This window comes from Bos grunniens, chromosome 1 (assembly GCF_055505025.1).
Source record: "Bos grunniens cultivar Pamir isolate PY7600 chromosome 1, Bosgru_T2T1.0, whole genome shotgun sequence".
Classification (NCBI taxonomy): Eukaryota; Metazoa; Chordata; class Mammalia; order Artiodactyla; family Bovidae; genus Bos; species Bos grunniens.
The window spans coordinates 5,924,189-5,949,667 of NC_141165.1; the positions used below are offsets into that span (position 1 = coordinate 5,924,189).

Consider the following 25,479-nt stretch of genomic DNA (forward strand, 5'->3'; position numbering starts at 1 on the left):
AAGAAACATCATATCGTCGTATTGTAGAGCAATGTCAAAGCATGTTTCTTTTTGTTATTGTTCTCTATTTATTTATCAAAGTATAGTTTATTTACATTGTATTAATTTCAGGTTACAGCAAAGTGATTAAGTTATAAATGTGTATATATATATGGATATATATATATATACCTATTCTTTTTCCAATCCTTTTCCCTTATAGGTTATTATAAAGTATTGACTATAGTTTCCTGTGCTATACAGTAGGTCCTTGTTGGTTATCTATTTTATATATAGTAGTATGTTTATGTTAATCCCAAATTCCTTATTATCCTTCCCCCACAACTCTCCCCTTTGGTAACCATAAGTTTCTTTTCTATGTCTGAAAGCATGTTTAATTTATATGCGTAGCCAAGAGAAAAAGAAGAAGGAAGAAGAAACTAAATAGCACCTATAATCCTGCCCAAATTGCAGTCAATAAATATGCCACCAAAGGGTGTCTGAGCTGTAAGAGTGACTTGGCTGATCCCCCAGTCAGCCAGTTTTCACATTCCTTGCAGATACTAAATGCCAAAATTCACCACACTGAATATGATTCTGCTGTTTAAGATATGTGTTTTTTTTCTGCAAATGGCCTGTGAATAGAGCTGATTCCATAGAGTTCAACTGAAAAAAGAACATCTGTTCCAATCTTGGAAGAAAAACTAGTGATGTGATGATGGACCTCCCATGTCGTACTTTATGATGGAAAGATGTTTAAAGGTTGTCTTGACTGATGGAAATTTTTGCCTTATGATCTATCTATTTTTAGAACCTAATCCCTAAATAAGATGCATCACAATCCTTTTTCTTTTAGAAATATACAAGAATTCAAACTAGCTTGGTGAAGGTTTTCAAGTTATCTATGACTAGTTTCACCTTTAATGAGAGACTGAAAATTTGCAATTTGCTTATAATTTATAAAATCTGTAATCAGCATATCAAGACACTTCCCAGTAAGGTGCTGGCTCCTGCTACTTTTTGTTTTATAATTAAATTTATTTATTTTTGGTGGTGGTTTAGTGGCTAAGTTGTGTCCGACTCTTGAGACCCCATGGACTGTATGTAGCCCACCAGGCTCCTCTGTACATGGGATTCTCCAAGCAAGAATACTGGAGTATGTTGCCATTTCCTTCTCCAGGGGATCTTCCTAACCCAGGGATCAAACCCAGTCTCCCGCATTGCAGGTGGATTCTTTGCCATCTGAGCCACCAGGGAAGCTCTATTTATTTTTAATTGAAGGATAACTGCTTTACACTCCCATGGTGGTTTCTGCCAAATGTCAATGTAAATCAGCTATGGGCATGCCTCTGTCCTCTCCCTCTTAAACCTCCCTCCCCACCCCACCCTTCCAGGTTGTTATAGAGCCCTGATTTGAGTCCCCTGAGTCATAGAGCAAATTCCCATTGGCTATCTAGATTACATATGATAATGCATATGTCTCCATGTTAACTTTCTCCATACATCCCACTGTCTCCTTTCTTGCCTTCTGCCCACGTCCATAAGTCTGTTCTGTATATCTGTGTCTCTGTTGCTGCTGCTGCTATTAAGTCACTTCAGTCATGTCTGACTCTGTGTGACCCCATAGATGGCAGTCCACCAGGCTCCCATTCCTGGGATTCTCCAGGCAACAATACGGAGTGGGTTGCCATTTCCTTCTCCAATGCATGAAAGTGAAAAGTGAAAATGAAGTCGCTCAGTCGTGTCCGACTCTTCACAGCCCCATGGACTGCAGCCCATCAGGCTCCTCCGTCCATGGGATTTTCCAGGCAAGAGTACTGGAGTGGGGTGCCATCGCCTTCTCCGACTGATGCTCTGCAAATAAATCCATCAGTATCATCTTTCTAGATTCTATATATATGCATTAATAAATGATATTCGTTTTTCTCCTCTGACTTAGTTCACTCTGTATAATAGGCTCTAGGTTTATCCACCTCACTAGAAGTGACTCAAATGCATTCCTTTTTATGACTGAGTAATATTCTATTGTATATACATACGACAGCTTCTTTATCCATTCTCCTGCTACCTTCTGACAATAGATCTCACATATAGATATTTAAACAGTGTGTTCAGTGTAGTAACCATGTAAAAATAATTGCTTAGAGAATATCATCTCTAAGCATCTCTTGGCTTCCCTGGTGGCTCAGACGGTAAAGTGTCTGCCTGCAATGCAGGAGACCTGGGTTTGATTCCTGGGTTGGGAAGATCCCCTGGAGAAGGAAATGGCAATCCACTCCAGCACTCTTGCCTGGAAAATCCCATGGACGGAGGAGCTTGATAAGCTACAGTCCATGGGGTCGCCAAGAGTTGGACATGACTGAGCGACTTCAGTTCACTTCAGTGTAGTAACCATGTAAAAATAATTGCTTAGAGAATATAGAAGTTTTCTTGTAACTTAATGTGGAAGTTTTGCTGTAATTCCTTTCTACATGGGAAAATGGTGTCTATTTTACAAAATTTTTTTCTGTCTCTGAAATTTGTAATTTAAAATTGGTAATTCATAGAGGGAGGAAGTTATTCTTCAAACAAGGTTATCAGTTTTTAGATGTCACATAAATGCAATACTGTATAAGAAATGTTTAATTTTAGAAATAGCCCATTTTAATGTTAATAGTAAAATATGCTGTAGGATGTTAGTGATCCAAAGAAAATTGATATCATCTAATATGAAATCACAGAATCCATTTTGTTGTTGTTATTTGGTTTCACACATTTCAAGTTTTATTGGGTTTTCTGAGGTTTATGGGGCGGGGGAGAAACAGAATTTTCCAATTCAGAAAAGAAACAGTATATAAAAAGAAACAATTTAGAGGAGAAATTGTGAAACGGTTATAACAAAATATTTTCATTTTTCATCACACTAGAATTTTGATGGGAAACTTCTCAACACAAAGATTGATTCTACCCCACTGAGGCAAATCACAGTATTTATCGCAGACAGAAGTTTCCTTAAAGTAAATATTATGGGTTAATTGTTCTCCAGGCAAGAATACTGCAGTGGGTTGTCATTCCCTTCTCCAGGGGATCTTCCTGACCCAGGAAGTGAACCAGAGGGGATCTTCCTGACCCAGGAACTTAACCTGGGTGGCCTGCATTGCAGGCAGATTCTTTACCAACTGAATCACCAGAGAAGCCCCCAAATGTGATGGACTATGTCAGTTTTTCAGGGGATGACTAACTGGGTCCAGGATGAAATTCACTCAGATTTTTTAAATATATAACATGCTTTTTATCCAGAGTTAAAAAACGTAACCAGAGTATAAAATCTCTTCATATGCCCACCCTCTACAGCAAGTGCTTCTGAATGTTGAACACATAATTGGTGTCTTTGAAATCCTGTCCCACACAAACTGTTCTAGAAGTGTTGACCGTTGAACTCCATGCCAAGCAATGTGACAATGGACAGTGTCTAAATTCTCCAGCATACAAATATTTCAAAAAACAGGAAAAGGGGAAAAAAAAAACCCAGCATGTATTCTTTTTATTGAACAAACTATTAGGGGCAGAATTATACAAGGTAATTAACAATACCATGGTCAATGTGGGCACAGGAGAGCCCATTAATAAATTAGTGTACAGTGAGTTGGCTGTGGCAAAACTGATACTTTTTTGAGAACACAAAAACATCTTTGAGTTTATTCTGAATTCCTCATATGGTGGAGAATGAAGATCACAGAAGGAAAGATGAAAGGTAAAGCCTGTCTCCTTCATCCTCTCTAGAGCACCTTGAGCTTGTGTGTGAGTGTGACTGGGCAGTGATACCACCAAATGTAACGTATTCCTACCCTCCTCAAGGTCAATGTTGCGGAAAGGACGTGCTGCTGTTTATTCTGCAAGTGCATTGGAGGAGATGGCACAAGGGGAGACCCTGGACCAGCAGGGAAAACGGTGATTTTAGTTGCAATAGTGGCTCATTTTATTTGAATATAGTATGTTTTTCAGAAACAGGTTTAGGTAGAAATAAGGGCTCCTAGGTAGAGCCTTTGAGGTAACCATTTATCATACTGCTTATATGTCAAATTAGATAGGCTTCTTCTTGGTTTTCTAAATTAGAGTCTTAAAAAAAAAAAAAAAAACTTTTTATAAAAGCATCAAGAGAAAAACTGCTGATGAGATGTCCCTGGCAGTCCAGTGGTTATGAGTCCATGCTTCCACTGAGGGAGTGTAGTTCCTACATGCCAGGCGGAACAGCCAAAAGGAAAAAAAGAGAGAGAGAGAGAGAAACTGCCTAGACTGTTGATTATCCAGTGTCCTGGCAGTGATGACAAGATGCAGAAAAACCAACTGGGATCTCTTATGTTGAATAATGAAAGCCTCCTAAATGCTAAGGAGTCATTTTAATTTTTGTTTTTAATGGCTGCAGAGTCATTTAAATCAGATAGGGAATAAGTTGTGTAGTCTGCTGATCAGATCACCCCGTCACAGCAAGAGATGCCAAGATGTTTCATTCAGCTCTACCCAGACAAAAATATTGCCAGAAATATATAAGTAAAAACAAACCAAGTCTGAAAACAGTTAACTAACAACAGATTCATATATTTCCTAACCCAAAGAAGTTAATGTACCCTTACGTGAAAATATGATTTGGGCTTTGAGGAAATGTTCAAATATGCATAAACATACCATAGATGTGTTTAAAATTTTCAGTCCTACTTATTTACACATGTGTTTGATTTTGGATAACTTATAGATAGCACTGTAACTTCCAAATCACCATGGCTGTCTCTCTGAAGAAAGTTTTTGGGCTAATTATTTCCTGAGTGCTTTGATTTCATGTACAGAGAATGGTAGAATTTTTTTAAACAGGTATCAGGAAAAATGGAAAGAAATATGTGTGGTCTATTTTACATGTAGCATAAATCCTCAAAAAGAATTTTTAATGAGAAGAGGATAATTCTAGCCTGTCAGGGGCAAATATAGCTGTGTTCATAGAATGTTTGTCTAGGAAAAAAACTCCAGCTGTATAAACTCCAGCTCTAAACCCCAGAGAGAGCTATGGAAAATGTTTCTCATACACCCACCCTTGAGTTATCTGGATACTTGTCTCAAAATTCCATTATTTTTATGTGTGTAAATGTAGCTTAGGTTGGGGGGGGGAGGCTGTATTTTGCAAACTCATACTATTCTACATAAAGTAAAACTGTGAAGTTGAGGAATTCTTGCTTGATTACCTCTGAGTTTTGGTCTATGGAGTGCTAATGTATCCTTCCTTTCCTCATTCCCAGGGACTTCCAGGTTTTAAAGGCAGTGAAGGCTACCTGGGAGAGGAGGGCACTGCTGTAAGTCAAGGTTTTTCTAGCTCCATTTATTCCTAAGAACATATCTATGCTATGAAAGCATTTGTATCATTTCAGAAGGAAGCAAGAAAAGTTCTAAGGATTCACTCGCAAAGTTTGAGGTTTTTCCAGGTCACCAATGTTTTATTAACTTACTGTCCCCTCTTGGACTATCCACCAACACTGTATAATCAACTCAATGAAAAACTTCTCTTTTTCACTGCTGCTGCTGCTGCTAAGTCGCTTCAGTCCTGTCCGACTCTGTGCAACCCCATAGACGGCAGCCCACCAGGCTCCCCCGTCCCTGGGATTCTCCAGGCAAGAACACTGGAGTGGGTTGCCATTTCCTTCTCCAATGCATGAAAGTGAAAAGTCAAAGTGAAGTTACTCAGTCGTGTCTGACTCCTAGCTCTTTTTCACTAGGAGAGTCAAATCACTGCCATTTCCCCCTTCCATTCTGCATGAGTAAACCCACTCACCACACTGCTTATCTAGGACCTTGCCCTTTCTTGAACCTATTCATCCATTTATCTTTCCTTCCTTCTTTCCCTCCTTCCTTCCATCCATCCACTTAATAAGTGTATATTAACCATCTTACAATTTATCACATTATTTATCAAAGACCTCATCATAAATACACTCATCATTCATTTAACAGATACATCTTAAGGTATCTTTCCATGTGCCAGGCACACTGCTAGACCACAGAAATAAAAATAAAGAAAAAAAAAGATCGATCCTATCTCAGGCAAATTCCAGACTATTGGAAAGACACATGAGAAGCAGTAGGTCTAGTTGTTATACACGAGAACTCTGCTCGAGGTATATGAGGTGCCATGTGATAGAGTGTGGAAGTGCAAATACTGAACTGCCTCAGGTGACAGCCTGAGAGGAAGGCTGCAGACAGGGGGTAATGCTTGGGTGGCATCTGAGGACAGATAGAACTTTCTCCAGGCTAAAGGGGGAAGAATATTCTACTACAGGGAGAACAGTGTGGTCAAGGGTGTGTAACTGAGTCAGAGAATTGTGTGTTTGCAGAATGACATATGGTCAACATGGCCAGAATCCAGGACACAGTGAGAGATCAAGGTGCAAGACCCAGAATTCTGGGAGTCTCGAGTACTCTGAGAAGGATTTGGAGGTGTCTTCCAGTTGATGGGCATCACTTAATGATGTTTAGTTAGTTAGTTCAGTCACTCAGTCATGTCCAACTCTTTGCAACCCCATGGACTGAAGCACAACACGCCTCCCTATCCATCACCAACTCCCGGAGTCCACCCAAACCCATGTCCATTGAGTCAGTGATGCTATCCAACCATCTCATCCTCTGTCGTGCCCTTCTCCTCCTGCCTTCAATCTTTACCAGCATCAAAGTCTTTTCAAATGAGTCAATTCTTTGCGTCAGGTGGCCGAAGTATTGGAATTTCAGCTTCAGCATCAGTCCTTCCCGTGAATATTCAAGACTGATTTCCTTTAGGATGGACTGGTTTGATCTCCTTGCAGACCAAGGGACTCTCAAGAGTCCTCTCCAACACCACAGTTCAAAAGCATCAATTTTTTGGTGCTCAGCTTTCTTAATAGTCCAACTCTCACATCCATACGTGACTACTAGAAAAACCATAACCTTAACTAGATGGACATTTGTTGGCAAAGTAATGTCTCTGCTTTTTAATATGCTGTCTAGGTTGGTCATAGCTTTTCTTCCAAGGAGCAAGCATCTTTTAATTTCATGGCTGCAGTCACCATCTGTAGCCCCCAGAAATAAAGTCTGTCACTGTTTCCACTGTTTCCATGATGTTCAAGCACAGGATTAAAAATGGCTAGGGCATGGGCTTAGAAAGCATGCTCAGGCAACATCATGGAAGATGACAAGGTAGGGATTGCAGGTAGAAGCCTTGCAGCAGCAGGTGCAAGACAAAATTTAGGGCAGTGCGAATAGATACGCTAAGGAGGTTGAATGGATGTGCCTTGGTGACCACTTGGGGAGACAGTGGCTGAGGATGACATCTTTGTTTCAGCTCACAAGACTGCACCGGCTGGTGGGATTAATAAGACCAGATCACAGGAGTGGGTTTAGGTTAAAGATAGAGAGAAAGGGAAGGAATTTCGTCAAGAAATCTGCCCCTTGCTTAGGTCATACCTAGAGCATCATGCTCCGATGTCTCATCAATTCTTCACTGTCTATTCCCAGAATGTCTTCTGAAATCTTGAGAATGCATCTTAGCTGCCAGTTGTTGTATGTCTGTTTTACTTAGATACTATCCCACCCTGGAGAGTATCCAGGTGGGATCCAACACAGAGGATTGTCATCAGAGTAGCTCTGATTTACTTCCACTGTCAGTTTTCATAAGCATGAATTCTGGGTTATAAACCCATGAGCAGTTGCACTTTTTTAATCCAACACAAAGGTTGTCAGATTTCCAAGACAGATTCCAGATGACAATACGAAAAGCTCGTCTGAGTATGTGCTCTTCCTTAGGGAGAAAGAGGAGCCAGTGGACCTGTGGGAGAACAAGGTACTAAAGGATGCTATGGTGCCAAGGGCCCTAAGGTAAGGATTGCAAGAAGCACTATGAAGGCTTCCCAACGTTAATTCCTTTTCCTACACTAACCCCTGCTGTCCTTTCTATTTCCAGGGAAACAGGGGACTAAATGGACAGGAGGTATGGTACCAAACATCATTTATCTGCCCATCTGTTACCTAGAATTATTTTTGAGGTGATTGACCAGTAGATTGTACAAATGAAGTTTTGTTGACCTTCCTTTTTATTGCTAATTATTTCATTTTGTTTACTAATGCCTTTTATTGCAGACCATGTTTGGTTTTGGTTGACAATTTCTATGACTCAGTAATCTTAAATATGACCCAGGGCCAGCCTAGCAAAGAGCATGTATATAGAACACAAAATTTGACTTTTAATTTGGTGTCTGGCTTCTTTCCACGTAAATGCAGTGCACTGTATTCTGATCACATCTGTCTTTTCAGGGAGAAGCTGGGGAAAGTGGAATTGATGGCTTAAATGGAGAACAGGTCGAACCTTCTCTTTGTATCATGAAAACCCTCTGAGCTAGTTCTCGTTAAGAAAATGAGAACTTGAGTTTATTGTTCTCTGTGTTTTAGGGTGATAGTGGTCTTCCTGGAGCAAAAGGAGAGAAAGGCAATGAAGGAGCCCAGGTAGGCATTCAATAAAGGGATAACGTAGAAACTGTACTGGGGATTCAAGGTGTGACTTGTAAGGCAGCTACACCAGGAATAGTTGTCAGCTAGGATCATGAAAGGGTTTTAGGATAACCAGAAGACCTCAACTGCATGCAAAAAGAAACAGTAATTTCTGATGTGTCTGGGAAGTTCCGCTGATCTAGGCGGTGCGTGGCTGAGCTTGGCTCATGTGTCTGTAGGTTGGCTGGGGGCTTTGTTTCACTTCTCTCTTCTTATCCTTCTGGGAGCAGAGAGCTGCCCGGCCTTTTATGGCCATGGCTGAAGCGCAAGGGAGCAAGTAGAAACACACAAGCTCTCTCGAGGGCCCCTGGGGCCGAGGCTTGGAACTCTCGTGGTGACACTGTAGATCTTACAAGTAGATCTTATTCTTTCTGTTGACCAGAATGAGCCACGACCAAACTCAGGGGTAGGGAGTCAAATATGGATAATCTCTCTGAATCTCAGTTGCCTCATCAAAAGAAGGATAAAACCAATACCTGGTGCATATAGTAGTTACAAAATAATGGACAAGACAATGAATCTGTCTGGAACACAGAATTTATCACTGTGGTGAATAATTGTGGCCACTGTTAAATTATTCACATGGTGCCTGAATCTATTGGTTGTTCCTCTTCTCTACAAAATAACTTTAGTAGGAAAACATTTAATAATTTAAATCAGGGAGAAGATAAGCTCCTTGTTTTTATTAATGTCACTTAAAATTCTTGTCCTTCTTCTCCTTTGTGTTGACTTTAGGGAATCCCGGGAGAGAGAGGAATTTCTGGAGACCATGGAGCAAAGGGCTTGCGTGGAGACCCAGTAAGTGTGCTTTGATCGAGGGGCTGCAAACTAACGTCATGTCAGGGCTCATTTCCCATCAGCGCTTCCGGTGGGGAGAGGGAGCGCTACTTTAAAGCATTACCGTGGCAGTTCTGAATTGAAATCGTCATGGGCACAACTGTTTAGAGTTTTAAAAGCAAGTCCCTTGTGCCTGATACTCTTCATGTACAAGATGAGTATGGACAGTGAGACAGTCTTGCCACTGTTTGCATATGTAATTTTTGAGAAAACATTTTCAGAACTTCCTTGTGCTTCAGAGCTATGAAGGAATTCCACTTCATTCCATTATCTTCCTCAAAATATGGACAGGATGAAAGAAATGGAGCCATCTCTTTTTTCTCTTCTCCAAGAGTCTTTCTCCATTGAGAATATTAGCTTCATTTCCCTGAGTCCAAGTCAGCTAAAAGTGCATTAGGCAAAAAGTACATTAGCCCAGAAATACCTGCTTTAATGGGGATGCAACCCAGTTGAGCAGGCATAACCTACACCAAAGCCAACAGGACGCATGCCAGCCTAGGGGATATGCCAAGTCCATTGGACATCAGTACTCTAGGACTTTGATCACCCACACGTCAATCTTCAAAACCTTAATGAATTAGGATTTTGTAGGTTTTTTTAAACATTCATTAAAACTTTAGAAGTTGAGATAAAATTGTGTATACAATGTGATATCTATATAACGTTGCATAAGTTTAAGATGTACAACAGGTTCAGTTCAGTTCAGTTGCTCAGTCGTGTCCGACTCTTTGTGACCCCATGAATTGCAGCACGCCAGGCCTCCCTGTCCATCACCAACTCCCGGAGTTCCCTCAAACTCACGTCCAGGTTAGTTTGATATATTTACATATTAGCATTACCGCCTTAGTGTTAGCTAAGTCCTTTAACAGGTACATAATTATCACTTTTTTTGTGTGGTAAGAATATTTAAAACCTAGTCTTTTAGCAGCTTTGGAGTGTATAATACAGTATCACAGCTTATAATCACCATGCTATTCATTAGATCTCTTGAATTTACTGTTAAGCTGTAACATGCATCAGAAAAGTACACAAATTATGAATTCACAGCTTGATGACTATAAGTACCCTGTGCCCTCACTACTCAGGTAAAGAAACAGAACATCAGACAAGAGTAGAATAATGCCCAAACCCCCTCATGTGTACTTCAGTCACTACCAGCCCTCCCTAAGGTAATCACTGTCTCAGGACCATGAATCAGTTTTACCCATTATTGAACTTTTCACTGGTATTATACAGGATGTACTTTTCATGCCCAGCTTCTTTTGCTCAAGTATATACTTCTGAGATGAATCAGTGTGGTGAATATCAGTAGTCCATTCAATCTTACTCAGTTGAGTTAGGTTCAGTTCAGTCACTCAGTCATGTCCGACTCTTTGCCCCAGGGACTTCAGTACACCACACTTCCCTGTCCATCACCAACTCCCGGAGCTTGCTCAAACTCATGTCCATCGAGTCGGTGATGCCATCCAACCATCTCATCCTCTGTCATCCCCTTCTCCTCCTGCCTTCAGTCTTTCCCAGGATCAGGGTCTTTTCTAATGAGTCGGTTCTTCGCATCAGGAGGCCAAAGTATTGGAATTTCAGCTTCAGCATCAGTCCTTCCAATGAATATTCAGGACTGATTTCCTTTAGGATGGACTGGTTTGATCTCCTTGCAGTCCAAGGGAGTCTCAGGAGTCTTCAACACCACAGTTCAAAAGCATCAATTCTTTGGCACTCAGCTTTCTTTATAGTCCAACAGTCACATCCATACATGTCTACTGGAAAAATCATAGCCTTGACTAGACAGACCTTTGTTGGCAAAGTAACGTCTCTACTTTTTAATATGCTGTCTAGGTGGGTGATAGCTTTTCTTCCAAGGAGCAAGCATCTTTTAATATCATGGCTGCAGTCACCATCTGCCACGATTTTGGAGCTCAAGAAAATGAAGTCTGTCACTGTTTCCATTGTTTCCCCATCTATTTGCCATGAAGTGATGGGACCAAATGCCATGATCTTAGCTTTTTGAATGAATGAATATTTCATTGTGTGAATATTCCTTGATCTGTTTCTCCATTCTGCTACTGATAGATGTTTCAGTTGTTCTAGATTATGCTTTTATAAATATTACTGATACATACATTCTTGTATGTGTCTTTCGTACACATTTTTACTGGGTCTATACTTTGGGAGTAGACTGTCTGGATGACAGTCACTTAAATCTTTACAGCCGAACAGTTTTCCAAAAAGTTTGCACTGATTTATACTCCCACTATCAATGCACCAGAGCAGTGTACCACAACCATCAGAGACCCTAAACTGTATACAACTAACAGTACTAAGTGCTGATAAGAATGTGGGGCAACTGGGAATGTCACAGGACCTTGTCTTTAATAACTCCTCCTCCAGCACACGTGGTTGTTCAGAGAAAGAATTTTATACTGTACATACTGACAAGTATCAGTGTTATGTATGCATTGGAGATAACTCTATTTAAAAAGCAGAGGAATTTGTACTTGAAGATAACATTGGCATATGATAATACTCTGATAATGCAAGAGTTTCAAACAACTTCAAAGTGTCTAATTAGAAACAAAAATATATCCACAAATAAGGGTAATGAAGAAATAGTAGTTCAAACGCAAGGACATTTCAGTCATTGGTATATGATGGCCTAAAATTCACTTGGGGTGTTGCTATAAAATTGTGATTCAGTTTAATCAGCTGCTGCTGCTGCTTCTAAGTCGCTTCAGTCGTGTCCGACTCTATGTGACCCCATCCCTGGGATTCTCCAGGCAAGAACACTGGAGTGGGTTGCCATTTCCTTCTCCAGTTCATGAAAGTGAAAAGTGAAAGTGAAGTCGCTCAGTCATATCCGACTCTTCGTGACCCCATGGACTGCAGCCCACCAGGCTCCTCTGTCCATGGGATTTTCCAGGCAAGAGTACTGGAGTGGGGTGCCATTGCCTTCTCCAAATTTAATCAGAATCCCCCCTAATTGTCTGCATGATTGTGTAATACCTTTAAAAGAATCTGAATAATATAAAAATACTTTTATTTAAAGAGAAATATTCTATGACTTCGAGATGGCTGAAAATTCAACCCATGGGAGCTTCCCTGTGCTGTATTGTAACTATCCTGACTTCAGATGGTTTTTCAATAAATAATAACTCTTGCCAGCCACTTGGGAATGTACATCTCAAATCGATGAAAGCTCTCTCTACTTTTTCCGTGTATTTTTTGGTGGGTTACTATATGGAGAAATATGGAGAGAGCAAGATTGACAGAATAAATAGGACACAAGCATAATCTACATGCAAATGGCACAAATTCCTGAAAATATATGCTTTTTTCAGAGAGAGTTTTTGATCATAAAAGCTAGTTTGTTTGAAATCTACCATTTTGACATAACTTTTAAATTTATTTTATTGAAATACAGTTGATTTACAATGCTGTGCTAATTTCTGCTATATAGAAAAATGATTATATATATATACACATACATATATATGTATATATATACTCTTTTCCATTATGGTTTATCACAGGACACTGAATATAGCCCTGTGATAAGCCACTGAATATAGTCCAGGATTTCCCTGGTGGCTCAGATGGTAAAGAATCTGCCTACAATTCAGGAGAACCGGGTTCAATCCCTGGATCGGGAAGATCCTCTGAAAAAGGAAATGGCAACCCACTCCAGTACTCTTGCCTGGAAAATCCCATGGGCAGAGGAGCCTGGTAGGCTACAGACCATGGGGTCGCAAAGAGTCAGACACAACTGAGCAACTTCACTTCACTTATTTGATATAGTTCCCTGTACTTGTTGCTTACGCATGCTGTACACAATAGTTTGCGTTTGGTAGTCTCAAACGTCTAATCCCTCCCTCCCCCACTCCTACCCTGGGCAAGCACAAGGTTTCCTCTACATCTCTGCATCTGTTTCTGTTTCAAGGTAAGTTCATTGGTGTCGTATTTTGGATTCCACATATAAGTGATATCATATGATGTTTATCTTTCTCTGTCTGACTTATTTCACTTAGTATGATAATCACCAGGTCCATCATGTTGCTGCAAACGGCATTTCTTTCTTTCTTTTTATGGCTGAGTAGTATTCCATTGTGTATATATATTATATCTTCTCTATCCATTCATCTCTTGATAGACATTTAGGTTGCTTCTATGTCTTAGCTATTATAAATACTGCTACAGATATCAATAGCCTCAGATATGCAGATGACACCACCCTTATGGCAGAAAGTGAAGAGGAACTCAAAAGCCTCTTGATGAAAGTGAAAGTGGAAAGTGAAAAAGTTGGCTTAAAGCTCAACATTCAGAAAACGAAGATCATGGCATCCGGTCCCACCACTTCATGGGAAATAGATGGGGAAACAGTGGAAACAGTGTCAGACTTTATTTTTCTGGGCTCCAAAATCACTACAGATGGTGACTGCAGCCATGAAATTAAAAGACGCTTACTCCTTGGAAGGAAAGTTATGACCAACCTAGATAGCATGTTCAAAAGCAGAGACATTACTTTGCCAACAAAGGTTCATCTAGTCAAGGCTATGGTTTTTCCTGTGGTCATGTATGGATGTGAAAGTTGGACTGTGAAGAAGGCTGAGCGCCAAAGAATTGATGCTTTTGAGCTGTGGTGTTGGAGAAGACTCTTGAGAGTCCCTTGGACTGCAAGGAGATCCAACCAGTCCATTCTGAAGGAGATCAGCCCTGGGATTTCTTTGGAAGGAATGATGCTAAAGCTGAAACTCCAGTACTTTGGCCACCTCATGCGAAGAGTTGACTCATTGGAAAACACTCTGATTCTGGGAGGGATTGGGGGCAGGAGTAGAAGGGGATGACAGAGGATGAGATGGCTGGATGGCATTACTGACTCGATGGACGTGAGTCTGAGTGAACTCTGGGAGTTGGTGATGGACAGGGAGGCCTGGCGTGCTGCGATTTGTGGGGGTCGCAAAGAGTCGGACACGACTGAGCGACTGATCTGATCTGATCTGAACTGTTTTTATTTATTTATTTATTTTTTTAGCTTTTTTTTTAACTTTACAATATTGTATTGGTTTTGCCATACATCAAAATGAATCCACCACAGGTATACATGTGTTCCCCATCCTGAACCCTCCTCCCTCCCATACCATCCCTCTGGGTCATCCCAGTGCACCAGCCCCAAGCATCCAGTATCGTGCATCGAACCTGGACTGGCGACTCGTTTCATATATGATATTATACATGTTTCAATGCCATTCTCCCAAATCATCCCACCCTCTCCCTCTCTCACAGAGTCCAAAAGACTGTTCTATACATCAGTGTCTCTTTTGTTGTCTCATATACAGGGTTATCGTTACCATCTTTCTAAATTCCATATATATGTGTTAGTATACTGTATTGGTGTTTTTCTTTCTGGCTTACTTCACTCTGTATAATAGGCTCCAGTTTCGTCCACCTCATTACAACTGATTCAAATGTATCCTTTTTAATGGCTGAGTAACTGTTTTTATAGTTTTCTCCTGATATATACCCAGGAATGTGATTGTTAAATCATAGGGCAACTGTTTAGTTTTTTGAGGAACCTCCACACAGTTCTCCATAATGACTGCACCAATTTGCACTCCTACCAACAGTGTTGGAGAATCCCCAGTTCTCCACAGCCTCATCGGTATTTGTTATTTGTGGACTTTTTAATGATGGCTGTTTTGACCTGTGTAAGGTAGTAGTGACTCATTATAGTTTTGATTTACATTTTTCTATTAGCGATGTTGAGCGTCTTTTCATGCACCTGTTGACCATCTGTATTTATTCTTTGGAGAAATGTCTGTTTAGATCTTCTGCCCATTTTTTGATTGGGTTGTTTGTTTCTTTATTATTGAGTTGTATGAGCTGTTTATAGATTTTGGAAATTAAGCCCTCACTGGTCACATCCCTTGCAAATGTTTTCTCCCCGTCTGTATGTTTTCTTTTCATTTTGTCAGTGGTTTCCTTTGCTGTGCAAAAGCTTATATGTTTGATTAGGTCCCATTTGTTTATTTTTGTTTTTATTTCCATTGTCTTGGTAGATTGATCTAAATACATTGGTAGGATTAAATTTCTTGTAATTTGAGGGAAGGCTGAGGTAGGTCATTTGTCTGAGCGACACTTAAATAAAGCTCAACATTCTAAAACATATCATTATTAGAAGCCCATGTTTAATCATCAGTTCAGTTCAGTTCAGTCGCTCAGTCGTGTCCAACTCTTTGTGACCCCATGAATTGCAGCACGCCAGGCCTCCCTGTCCATCACCAACTCCCAGAGTTCAATCATAAATTTGTATTAAATGATACTCTTTTGTCTAATTTCATAAACACTTAAAGAGTGGGCCAGATCACACTCAGACTGACCACACAGCTGGTCTGCATGGAAAGTAGGACATTCTGTTCTGTAGAATGTGCTGGCATATGGTTTTTTATGTCATCTCTTCAATCAAATAGTGCAGAGTTGGACTATAGTAAGCAGTGTATATACCCAGTGGAAGAAAATTTGAGACTTTACCTTCCTTTTTCTTCCTTGCTGTTCTAATGAAGATATAACTCTTTAATAGTGTAATTCATCAGATAAATATTAAATAAGAATAAAACAGAAGATGTAAGGAAATAATCTTTGGCTTTGGTATGTGGGGAAGAGAAATAATTATTCATGTAAGTTTTAGTGCTAACAGTTGTAAAATAAATTCTAAGCCCATTTTTTTTTTTCTTCACTCTGTCAGCCTATAAGCCCTGTGAGTATAGAAACTGCATGTTTAAAAAGGTTCCAAAGTATCTGGAATGATGCTATGGTCCTGTTGGTGATCTCAAATTACTTACTGGTTGATGAAGGTCATCTAGTCTGCTATCAGCCAAGCAGCCAGGCAGCTGGCTGTCAGCAGGACTGGATAGTTGCCCTCCCCTCTTCATTTACTGATGAATTGGCGGGTTCAGTTGATCGTCCGGGCATCATGGCTGCTCTGTTTGTGGTCTGAACTACCCAAGGGAGAAAGCTTTCAGTCTGGCCTGCCTAGGATACCATCCCATAATGTGTGCCTGTTCCCAGTGCTCCTGCTAGAACATCTGTATAAATATTGAGAAAAACTCAAGATTCCAAGACTTTCTGAAAACCGGAAAAGTAGGATATAAGCCAATGGTGTTAGAAGGTGTCCAGGGACCCAGGAGGAGAAAGAGAGTGTGTGTGGCAAATAAAGCCCTCAGCGCTATTCGGAGTCCTCACATTCTTGGGGAAGAACCCATTACAAACCTTTGCGTTAGATATTACTCAGTCATTAAAAAAATGCCATTTGAAGCAATATGGATGGACCTAGAGTTTATCATACTAAGTGAGGTAAGCCGGAGAGAGAAAGATTAATATCATATGATATCACTTATATGGGTAATCTAAAAAAAAATGATACAAATGAACTTATTTACAATTGACCTACAGCCATCAAAAACAAATGTATGGTTACCAAAGGCGAAGGCAGAGTGGGGATAAATTAGGAGTTTGGGATTAACATACACACAGTATGTACAGGTCACTTGCTAAGTCATGTCTGACTCTTTGTGACCCCATGGACAGCCACACACCAGGCTTCCCTGTCCTTCACTATCTCCCTGCTGCTGCTGCTAAGTCACTTCAGTCGTATCCGACTCTGTGCGACCCCATAGACGGCAGTCCACCAGGCTCTCTGTCCCTGCGATTCTCCAGGCAAGAACACTGGAGTGGGTTGCCATTTCCTTCTCCAATGCATGAAAGTGAAAAGTGAAAGTGAAGTCATTCAGTCGTGTCCGACTCCTAGTGACCCCATGGACTGCAGCCTACCAGGCCCCTCTGTCCATGGGATTTTCCAGGCAAGAGTACTGGAGTGGGTTGCCATTGCCTACTCCCAGAGGTTGCTTAAACTCATCCACTGAGTCGGTGATGCCATCCAACCATCTCATCCTCTGTTGCCCTCTTTTCCTCCTGCCTTCAATCTTTCCCAGCATCAGGGTCTTTTCCAATGAGTCAACCCTTTGCCTCAGGTGGCCAAAGTATTGGAGCTTCAGCATCAGTCCTTCCAATGAATATTCAGAATTGATTTCCTTTAGGATTGACTGGTTTGATCTCCTTGCTGTCCAATGGTCTCTCCAAAGTCTTCTCCAGCAGTATAGTTTGAAAGCATCAATTCTTCAGCACTCAGATATACACACTGCTGTGTATAATGTAGATAAACAACAAGGACCTGCTGTACAGCACAGAGAACTCTACTCAGTATCTTGTAATAATCTATAAGAGAAAAAAATCTGAAAAAGAATATATATATATATAACTGAATCACTCTGCTGTACACCTGAAACTAACACACTCTTGGAAATCAACTAAACTTCAATAAAAACAAACAGATGAAAAAAAAACTTTGCCTTCCCCAAGGGAAGGGAGTGGGGGGTAAAATCTACCAACCCTCAAATATAAACTTGCCAAGCCCACAAGAATGAAGACCGGAAGCTAAGAGAAAGAGGGTAGTAGCAAGAAGGAAACACCTCCAGACCCAGGATAGGAGTTGCCCTAAACACAACTCATGTCTCCCTGCCTCCTCGGCTGTGTGTCCCATTATGAGCTCTCACTTGGGCCCCACGTACTTGCCGTAGGTCTCCATGCTCTCCTGCTAATGCAGAGCTTGGGAGGAAAGGAAGACATTTATAAGCCGTTTATAATTTAGCCTACTTCTGCTTTCAAATGGGTTAACCTTCTCTTGTCACTTTTTTGGGGGGTGACCAGGTATGTTACAACCATATTACATTTTTAAGGAGAAATGTTCAAAGCCTATTATTTTCTATTTTTTAGGGAGTTCCTGGATTTGACAATAGCATAGAGGGACCCAAGGGCTTGAAAGGAGAACTTGGAAGACAGGTAACTGTGGGCTTTTGGAAGTAACTTTGTAAATATGTGACAATGGTGGGCTCAGGGTGTTAATGATAGAATATGAAATGCGTATAAAAAACTTGGAATCAGAGAATATACCTGATACAGAGAATCTATTTTTTAGAAGCAAAAAGATTCTTTTATTCCTTCTTATTTGCTACACTGGAACTTAAGACACATTCTCTCTTCTGAATCTGATGCAAAGATCTAACCTCTGATTTAAAATGTAGGGCTAGCTGATAGAAAGCACTGGCAAAAGAACTCCTGGCCTTCCCAGAATCCAGAGGACACATGTCCTAAAAAGATATCATATTATACTTGGTACCTGATTTAAAAAAAAAAAAAAAGAAGCAGAGAGAGAATAAGATCTGGTAGATATCTACAGGCTGCACTCTCAAGGCAAGTCTCTTGAGATTAGTCATATGGGATAGCATGCGTCTAAATCTGATCATGTAAGCTTGTTTTTCAGAACTTTAGGAAAACAATTTTCCGGGAAACTGTGTGTCACTGGATTCATGGTGGGGAAGTTCTTTGGTGACTCCACCTGTGAGAAAACCCTTTGGGAAAAGGCCTAGCCTCCATTTCAGGCTCTGTTCCTTAGCTGCTCTGTGGCCTCAGCTACTTTCTACAAGCCTCTGCTTTCTCATCTTCAACACTGGACAAGTAGCCTACTTTGGAAAGGGATGTGGGAACTCAATGACAGAGCCTTCCACATCATAAACTCCCAGAGAATGTTACCTGTCATTTTTTATTAAGTGGCCAGTGTATGCCTTGTTATAGACTCTATGTCCCCGTTTCCTACCTTGAGAGGATGTGTATTGGGAGATTTTATTCAGATTAGGGTGCTAATTAGGCTGTTACACAGGCTAGCCAGACAGAACAGGAAGTTCCAGGAGAGAAATTCACACAAGTTGCAGCCATCCCATCACACGGATGATTCTATGGCAACGCAGCGGGGACAGTTTGATTGAAATACTCTTAACTAACAGCCCAAACACAAGTTAGATGGTGGTGATGAGCAGATGAGGCCACATCATGCACACAGAGAGGTGTGGTTTGTGACCGGTGGGTTAGGGCCTCATCCCTCAGGGAGGATAAGTCTAACCTGCGTGTCCCTATCCACCCTCCCGGGAACACGACAAGCCGGTGTTGAGGAGCGCACTTGTCAGTGCCGGGTCGTTATTGTCACACCTGTGTCTGTTCCTTTGACAGGGAAGAAGAGGCCAGCCAGGGCCCCCTGGAACTCCCGGCTCCAGAAGGACGACAGTAAGGACCCACAGAGGCCAAGTGGCCCGCTCTGGAGGAGCTGAAGTGGGGTGATGAAATGGCTGATGTGGGGCGGTTCCCCGGGACTTACTACCCTGAGGAAACTGACTCAGGGCAGAGCTGGCAAAGGAGGCAGGAAGGGCCTGAAGCCAAGGCCAGACGGCGCTGGCTGCAGGGGAAATGACCACATCGGAGGAAAGCGCTGCCCAAGGAGAACACAAGAGTAGCCAACTAGGCGAAGAGTAGTCAAAGTCTGGCCTGCTCACTAGGCCCACGGAGGTTTGAAGTCCAAGGCTCCATTCCTCTGCCAAGTTTTATGACTGCTTAGAAAAGTCAGTCCTGATGCGAGTGCTCTGGTCTCCTTTCCATTTTCTCTGACTCGAAGAGGAATGTGCTCCAAGATATAAAAATATTTTCTTGGATGAACTACAATATATGGTTCTGTGAATTTCTCCTCAGAAAACAGAATGCATAATGAATGCAATATATTAAACTAGTGTTTATTTGTGCTAAATTTTTAAATGTTATAAATATATATTTTACTGAGATGTAATTGATAGATAATATTAGTTTCAGATGTACAACATGATGATTCCATGTATGTATATATTACAAGATGATCACCATTCAGCTAGTAAGTCTAGTTAACATCCATCACCACACATAGTTATGATTTTTTTTTTCTTGTGATGAAAACTTTTTAAGATCTGCTCTGTTGTTGTGTAGTTGCTATGTTGTGTCCAATTCTTTTATGATCCCATGGACTGTAGCCCACCAGACTCCTCTGTCCATGGGATTTCCCAGGCAAAAATACTGAAGAAAAAAAAAAAAAAAAAGAATACTGAAGAAGGTTACCATTTCCCTCTCCAGAGGATCTTCCTAACCCAGGGATTAAACCCATGTCTCCTGCACTGACAGGCAGATTCTTTACCACTGAGCCACCAGGAAAGCCCTTCTACTCTCTTAGCAACTTTTAAATATACAATATAGTATTACTGGGCTTCCCTAGTGGCTCAGCAATAAAGAATCTGCCTGCCAATGCAGGAGACACAGGTTCAATTCCTGGGTCAAGAAGATCCCCTGGAGAAGGAAATGGCAACCCACTGTAGTATTCTTGCCTGGGAAATCCCATAGAGAGAGGAGCCTGGTGGGCTATAGTCCATGGGGTCGCAAAAGAATCGGACACAATGCAGAAACTACACAGCAACATACTATTATTGACGATAGTTACCATGTGAAGTGAAGTGAAGTGAAAGTCGTTCAGTCATGTCCAACTCTTTGCGACCCCATGGACTAGCCCATGGAATTTTCCAGGCCAGAATACTGGAGTGGGTAGCCTTTCCCTTCTCCGGGGCACCTTCCCAACCAGAGGTTGAACCCAGGTCTCTGACATTGCAGGCAGATTCTTTACCAGCTGAGGCACCAGGGAAGCCCAAGAATACTGGGGTGGGTAGCCTATCTCTTCTCCAGGGGATCTTCCCAACCCAGGAATAGAACTGGGGTCTCCTGCATTGCAGACAGATTCTTTACCAACTGAGCTATCATGCTATACATTAAAACCCATGACTTACTTATTTTCTAACTGGAAGTTTATGCCTTTTGATTCCCTCTACCCATGTCACACTACCCCCCACTCCTCAGCTCTGTTCTCTGTGTCTATGAGTTTAGCTGGTTGGTTTATTTGTTTTGTTAAGATTCCACATATAAGTGAGATCATAGGGTATTGGTCTTTTTCTGATTTATTTCACTTAGTGTAATGCCTTCAGGACTCCCCTGTAGCTCAGACAGTAAAGAATCCTCCTGCAATGCAGGAGACCTGGGTTCGATCCCTAGGTCAGGAAGATCCCCTGGAGAAGGGAATGGCGACCCACTCCAGTATTCTTGCCTGGAGAATCCCATGGAGACAGGAGCCTGGTGGGCTACAGTCCATGGGGTCGCAAAGAGCCAGTCACGACTGAGCGAGTAACACAAGTGCCTTCAAGGTCCATCCACGTTGTCACAAGCGGCCAGATTTCCTTCTTTTCATGACTGAATAGTATTCCACTGTGTGCATACACACATATACACACACACACGTGGTGGGTATATCTTTCTGAGTTCGTGCTTTTGTTTCCTTTGGATAAATACCCAGAAGCGGAATTTCTGGAAGATACGGTATTTCTATATTTAAGTTTTTTGAGGACACTCTGTACTGCTAAAGAGATTATATATAATAAGTGAAAGTGAAAGTGATGTCGCTCAGTCGTGTCCAACTCTTTGCGACCCCATGGACTGTAGCCAACCAGGCTCCTCCCTCCATGGGATTCTCCAGGCAAGAATACTGGAGAGGGTTGCCATTTCCTTCTCCAGGGGATCTTCTAATACATGCCTATAAAAACATATCTGAGGGCAATATTAGGTCACTTGCTTATGAAACCTTTTGGGATCTTTCTCGTTATTTTTTTTCAATAAGTATAAGAGTTTCTGTGCTTGACTTCTTGGAAAAGAATTGACATTATAAAATAAAATCTTTATCCATTAAGAAAATATAACTTCAATAAAATATACTTAAATGCCTGCATTGGGTTCTGAACTAGAACCCAAGGTCTCTTCTTATGGTGCAACGCTTTCTTTCCATTCTTTATTTAGTTATCCAGCCTTTTCCGACTTCCTTCATCCCTCCCTGCCCACTACATGTAGGGATAGATGTTAACTAGATTTATTAGCTGAATGATGGTCTTCTTGCAGTATATACATATATGGAATCATTATGTTGTACATCTGAAACTAATACAATTTTAACATTTTAAATTTGAGGACAAATAAAAACTGTTTTAACATATTGCATTATTATGCATTGTATTTTCTGAGCAGAAGCTCATAAAACCAGCTATTATACTCCAACAGGAAAATATTTTTATATGTTGGAACATACTTTTATTCTTTGTAAGACAGAGAAAAATAAGAACAGGGATTATGTTTAAAACCTGCAGAATTTAATTGGTGGGAAAGCCCTTTCTAATGCATCTAAAGATTTTTAAAAGTACATTTGCTATTTATTTGACTTTCTAAAAGGGTGTAGCCAGTTTACATACCCCAGGAAAGTATTTTGAACTTAAAGAATATCATCCAAAAAATCCTGGCGTGGGAGATGAACTTTTCTTACTTTATAGAGGCTATAATCTCTCTGGAGGATAAGGCAATATCACCATGTATTAGCTAAACTATACAACTCCTGAGAAATATGGCCCCTTCTTGAGTTATAGATTCAGCAGTGTCATTTAGGAGTAAAAACAGAATTCCACCTAAAGATGGTAAAGTCAAGGGATTTTTTTTTAATACTACTCCACTTCTATGCAACTCACCAAAAACAATAAAAGAAATTTAAGATGAATTAACAAAAAATGACCACAACTTCAAGCCACACATGATGACAGATATTGGCCAACTATTTTATTTTTAGAGGTTTTACTTTATTTTGTGGAAATACAGTTGATTGTTGTATTAATTTCTACTGTACAGCAAAGTGATTCAGTTATATGTATACATGTATATATATATATATATATATTCCTTTTCGTATTCCTTTCCATATGTTTTATTACAGGATATTGAATATAGTTCCCTGTGCTATAAAATAGGATCTTGTTTTCTACCCATTCTATATACAGTAGTTTGCATCTGCTAATCCCAAACTCCCAGTCCATCGCTCTCCCACATGCCCTCCCCCTTGGCAATCACGAGTCTGTTCTCTATGTCTATGAGTCTGTTTCTCTTCCATAGGTATATTCATTTGTCTCCACTTTTAGATTCCACACATAAATGATATCATATGGAATTTGCCTTTCTTTTTCTGACTTACCTCACTTAGTATGATAATCTCTAGTCCATCCATCGTGCTGCAAATGGCATTATTTCCTTCTTTTTTACGGCTAATATTCCACTGTATATATGGACCACGTCTGCTTCTGTTCATCTGTCAATAGACATTCAGGTCACTTCCATGTCTTGGCTATTATCAATAGTGCTACAGTGAACATTGGGGTACATGTGCCTTTGAACTTATAGTTTTGTCTAAATATACGCCCAGGAATGGGATTGCTGGATCATCTGGCAACTCGATTTTTAGTTTCTTGAGGAACCTCCGCATTGTTCTGCATAGTAGCTGCATCAATTTACATTCCCACTAACAGGGTCAGAGGGTTTCCTATTCTCCATAGTCTCTCTGATGGCCATTCTGCCTGGTGTGAAGTGGTTGTTGTTCAGTCACTCAGTCGTGTCTGACTCTGCAGCCACATGGACTGCAGCACACCAGACTTCCCTGTCCTTCACCATCTCCCAGAGACTACTCAAACTCATGTCCATTGAGTCAGTAATGCCATCCAACCATCTCATCCTCTGTCATCCCCTTCTCCTCCCGCCTTCAGTCTTCCCAGCATCAGGGTCTTTTCCAATGAGTCAGTTCTTTGCATCAGATGGCCAAAGCTTCAGCATCAGTCCTGAATATTCAGGATTGATTTCCTTCAAGGTCAACTGGTTTGATCTCCTTGCAGTCCAAGGGACTCTGAAGAGTCTTCTCAACACCATAGTTCAGAAGCATCAATTCTTTGGCATTCAGCCTTCTTTGTGGTCCAGTTCTCACATCCGTACATGACTACTGGAAAAACCATAGCTTTGACTATATGGACCTTTGTCAACAAAGTAATGTCTCTGGTTTTTAATACACTGTCTTGTGGTCATAACTTTTCTTCCAAGGAGCAATCATCTTTTAATTTCATGGCTGCAGTCACCATCTGCAGTGATTTTGGAGCCCCAAAATAAAGTCTGTCATTGTTTCCATTGTTTGCTCATCTATTTGCTATGAAGTGATGTGACCGGATGCCATGATCTTAGCTTTTTGAATGTTGAGTTTTAAGCCAGCTTTTTCCACTCTCCTTTTTCACCTTCATCAAGACACTCTTTAGTTCCTCTTCACTTTCTGTCATAAGGGTGGTGTAATCTGTGTATCTCAGGTTATTGATATTTCTCCCAGCATTCTTAATTCCAGCTTGTGCTTTATCCAGCCCAGCATTTCACATGATATACTCTGCATGTAAGTTAAATAAGCAGGGTGACAGTATACAGCCTTGACATACTCCTTCCCCAATTTGGAACCAGTCCATTGTTCCATGTCCAGTTCTAAGTGTTGCTTCTTGACCTACATACAGATTTCTCAAGAAGCAGGTAAAATGCTCTGGTATGTCCATCTCTTTAAGAATTTTCTACTGTTTGTTGCAATCCACACAGTCAAAAGCTTTAGAGCAGTCAGTGAAGCAAAAGTAGATGTTTTTCTGGAACTCCCTTGCTTTTTCTATGATCCAACAATGTGAAGTGTGCTTCATTGTAATTTTGATTTGCATTTATGTAGTAATTAGCGATGTTGAGCATCTTTTCATGTGCCTGTTGGCCATCTATTTTTCTTCTTTGGAGAAATGTCTATTAAGTCATTTTTCAATTGGGAGAAACCCATATTTCTGTCTTCCCCTTTCTTACGGCATCTGATATATTCTGTCTTGTAAATATTTACAGTATTTATCTCCTCCCCACTAACCCAAGTGGTGAGGACCTTCTGAGGTCAAGAACTGTATGTCACCTTTATGATCCTATGGTTCCCATGCTACATACTTTGTGGATAGTAGCTGTTGGATAGATATTTTTCTGAATGAAACTGCTGTGAATTGAACCAGAAAAGATAAATCCTTATGTGAAAGAGTAGAGAAAACTGCTCTTCATCCCTTTGATATGGACGTTTTGACATTCATCATTTGGTGTTAAAGAAATAGGCCTCTAATCATATCCCAGACACATAGTCTCTTTCCTAAATAACAAGAGATTTTCACTGAAATATAATTAGAAGAATTTAAAATTTTCAAGACCAGCCTCACATATAAATTTGACTTGACTATCTCAAATAAATTTCCATCACAAAAATGTCTGATA

The 25,479-nt window shown here is 40.6% G+C and overlaps 1 protein-coding gene across 2 annotated transcripts in view; it reads left to right on the forward strand.

The window, feature by feature from the left end:
• The window catches only part of LOC147378887 (collagen alpha-6(VI) chain-like), a 172,280-nt gene that overhangs the window by 84,199 nt on the left and 62,602 nt on the right, over positions 1–25,479 (forward strand). For both annotated transcript variants that reach the window (XM_086416185.1, XM_086416177.1), the window contains exons 12-20: positions 3,817–3,909; positions 5,247–5,300; positions 7,777–7,848; positions 7,934–7,960; positions 8,284–8,328; positions 8,419–8,472; positions 9,253–9,315; positions 18,178–18,243; positions 19,468–19,521. In XM_086416185.1, coding sequence (XP_086272311.1) covers positions 3,817–3,909; positions 5,247–5,300; positions 7,777–7,848; positions 7,934–7,960; positions 8,284–8,328; positions 8,419–8,472; positions 9,253–9,315; positions 18,178–18,243; positions 19,468–19,521 — 528 coding nt within the window. The remainder of the gene's footprint in view (positions 1–3,816; positions 3,910–5,246; positions 5,301–7,776; positions 7,849–7,933; positions 7,961–8,283; positions 8,329–8,418; positions 8,473–9,252; positions 9,316–18,177; positions 18,244–19,467; positions 19,522–25,479) is intronic.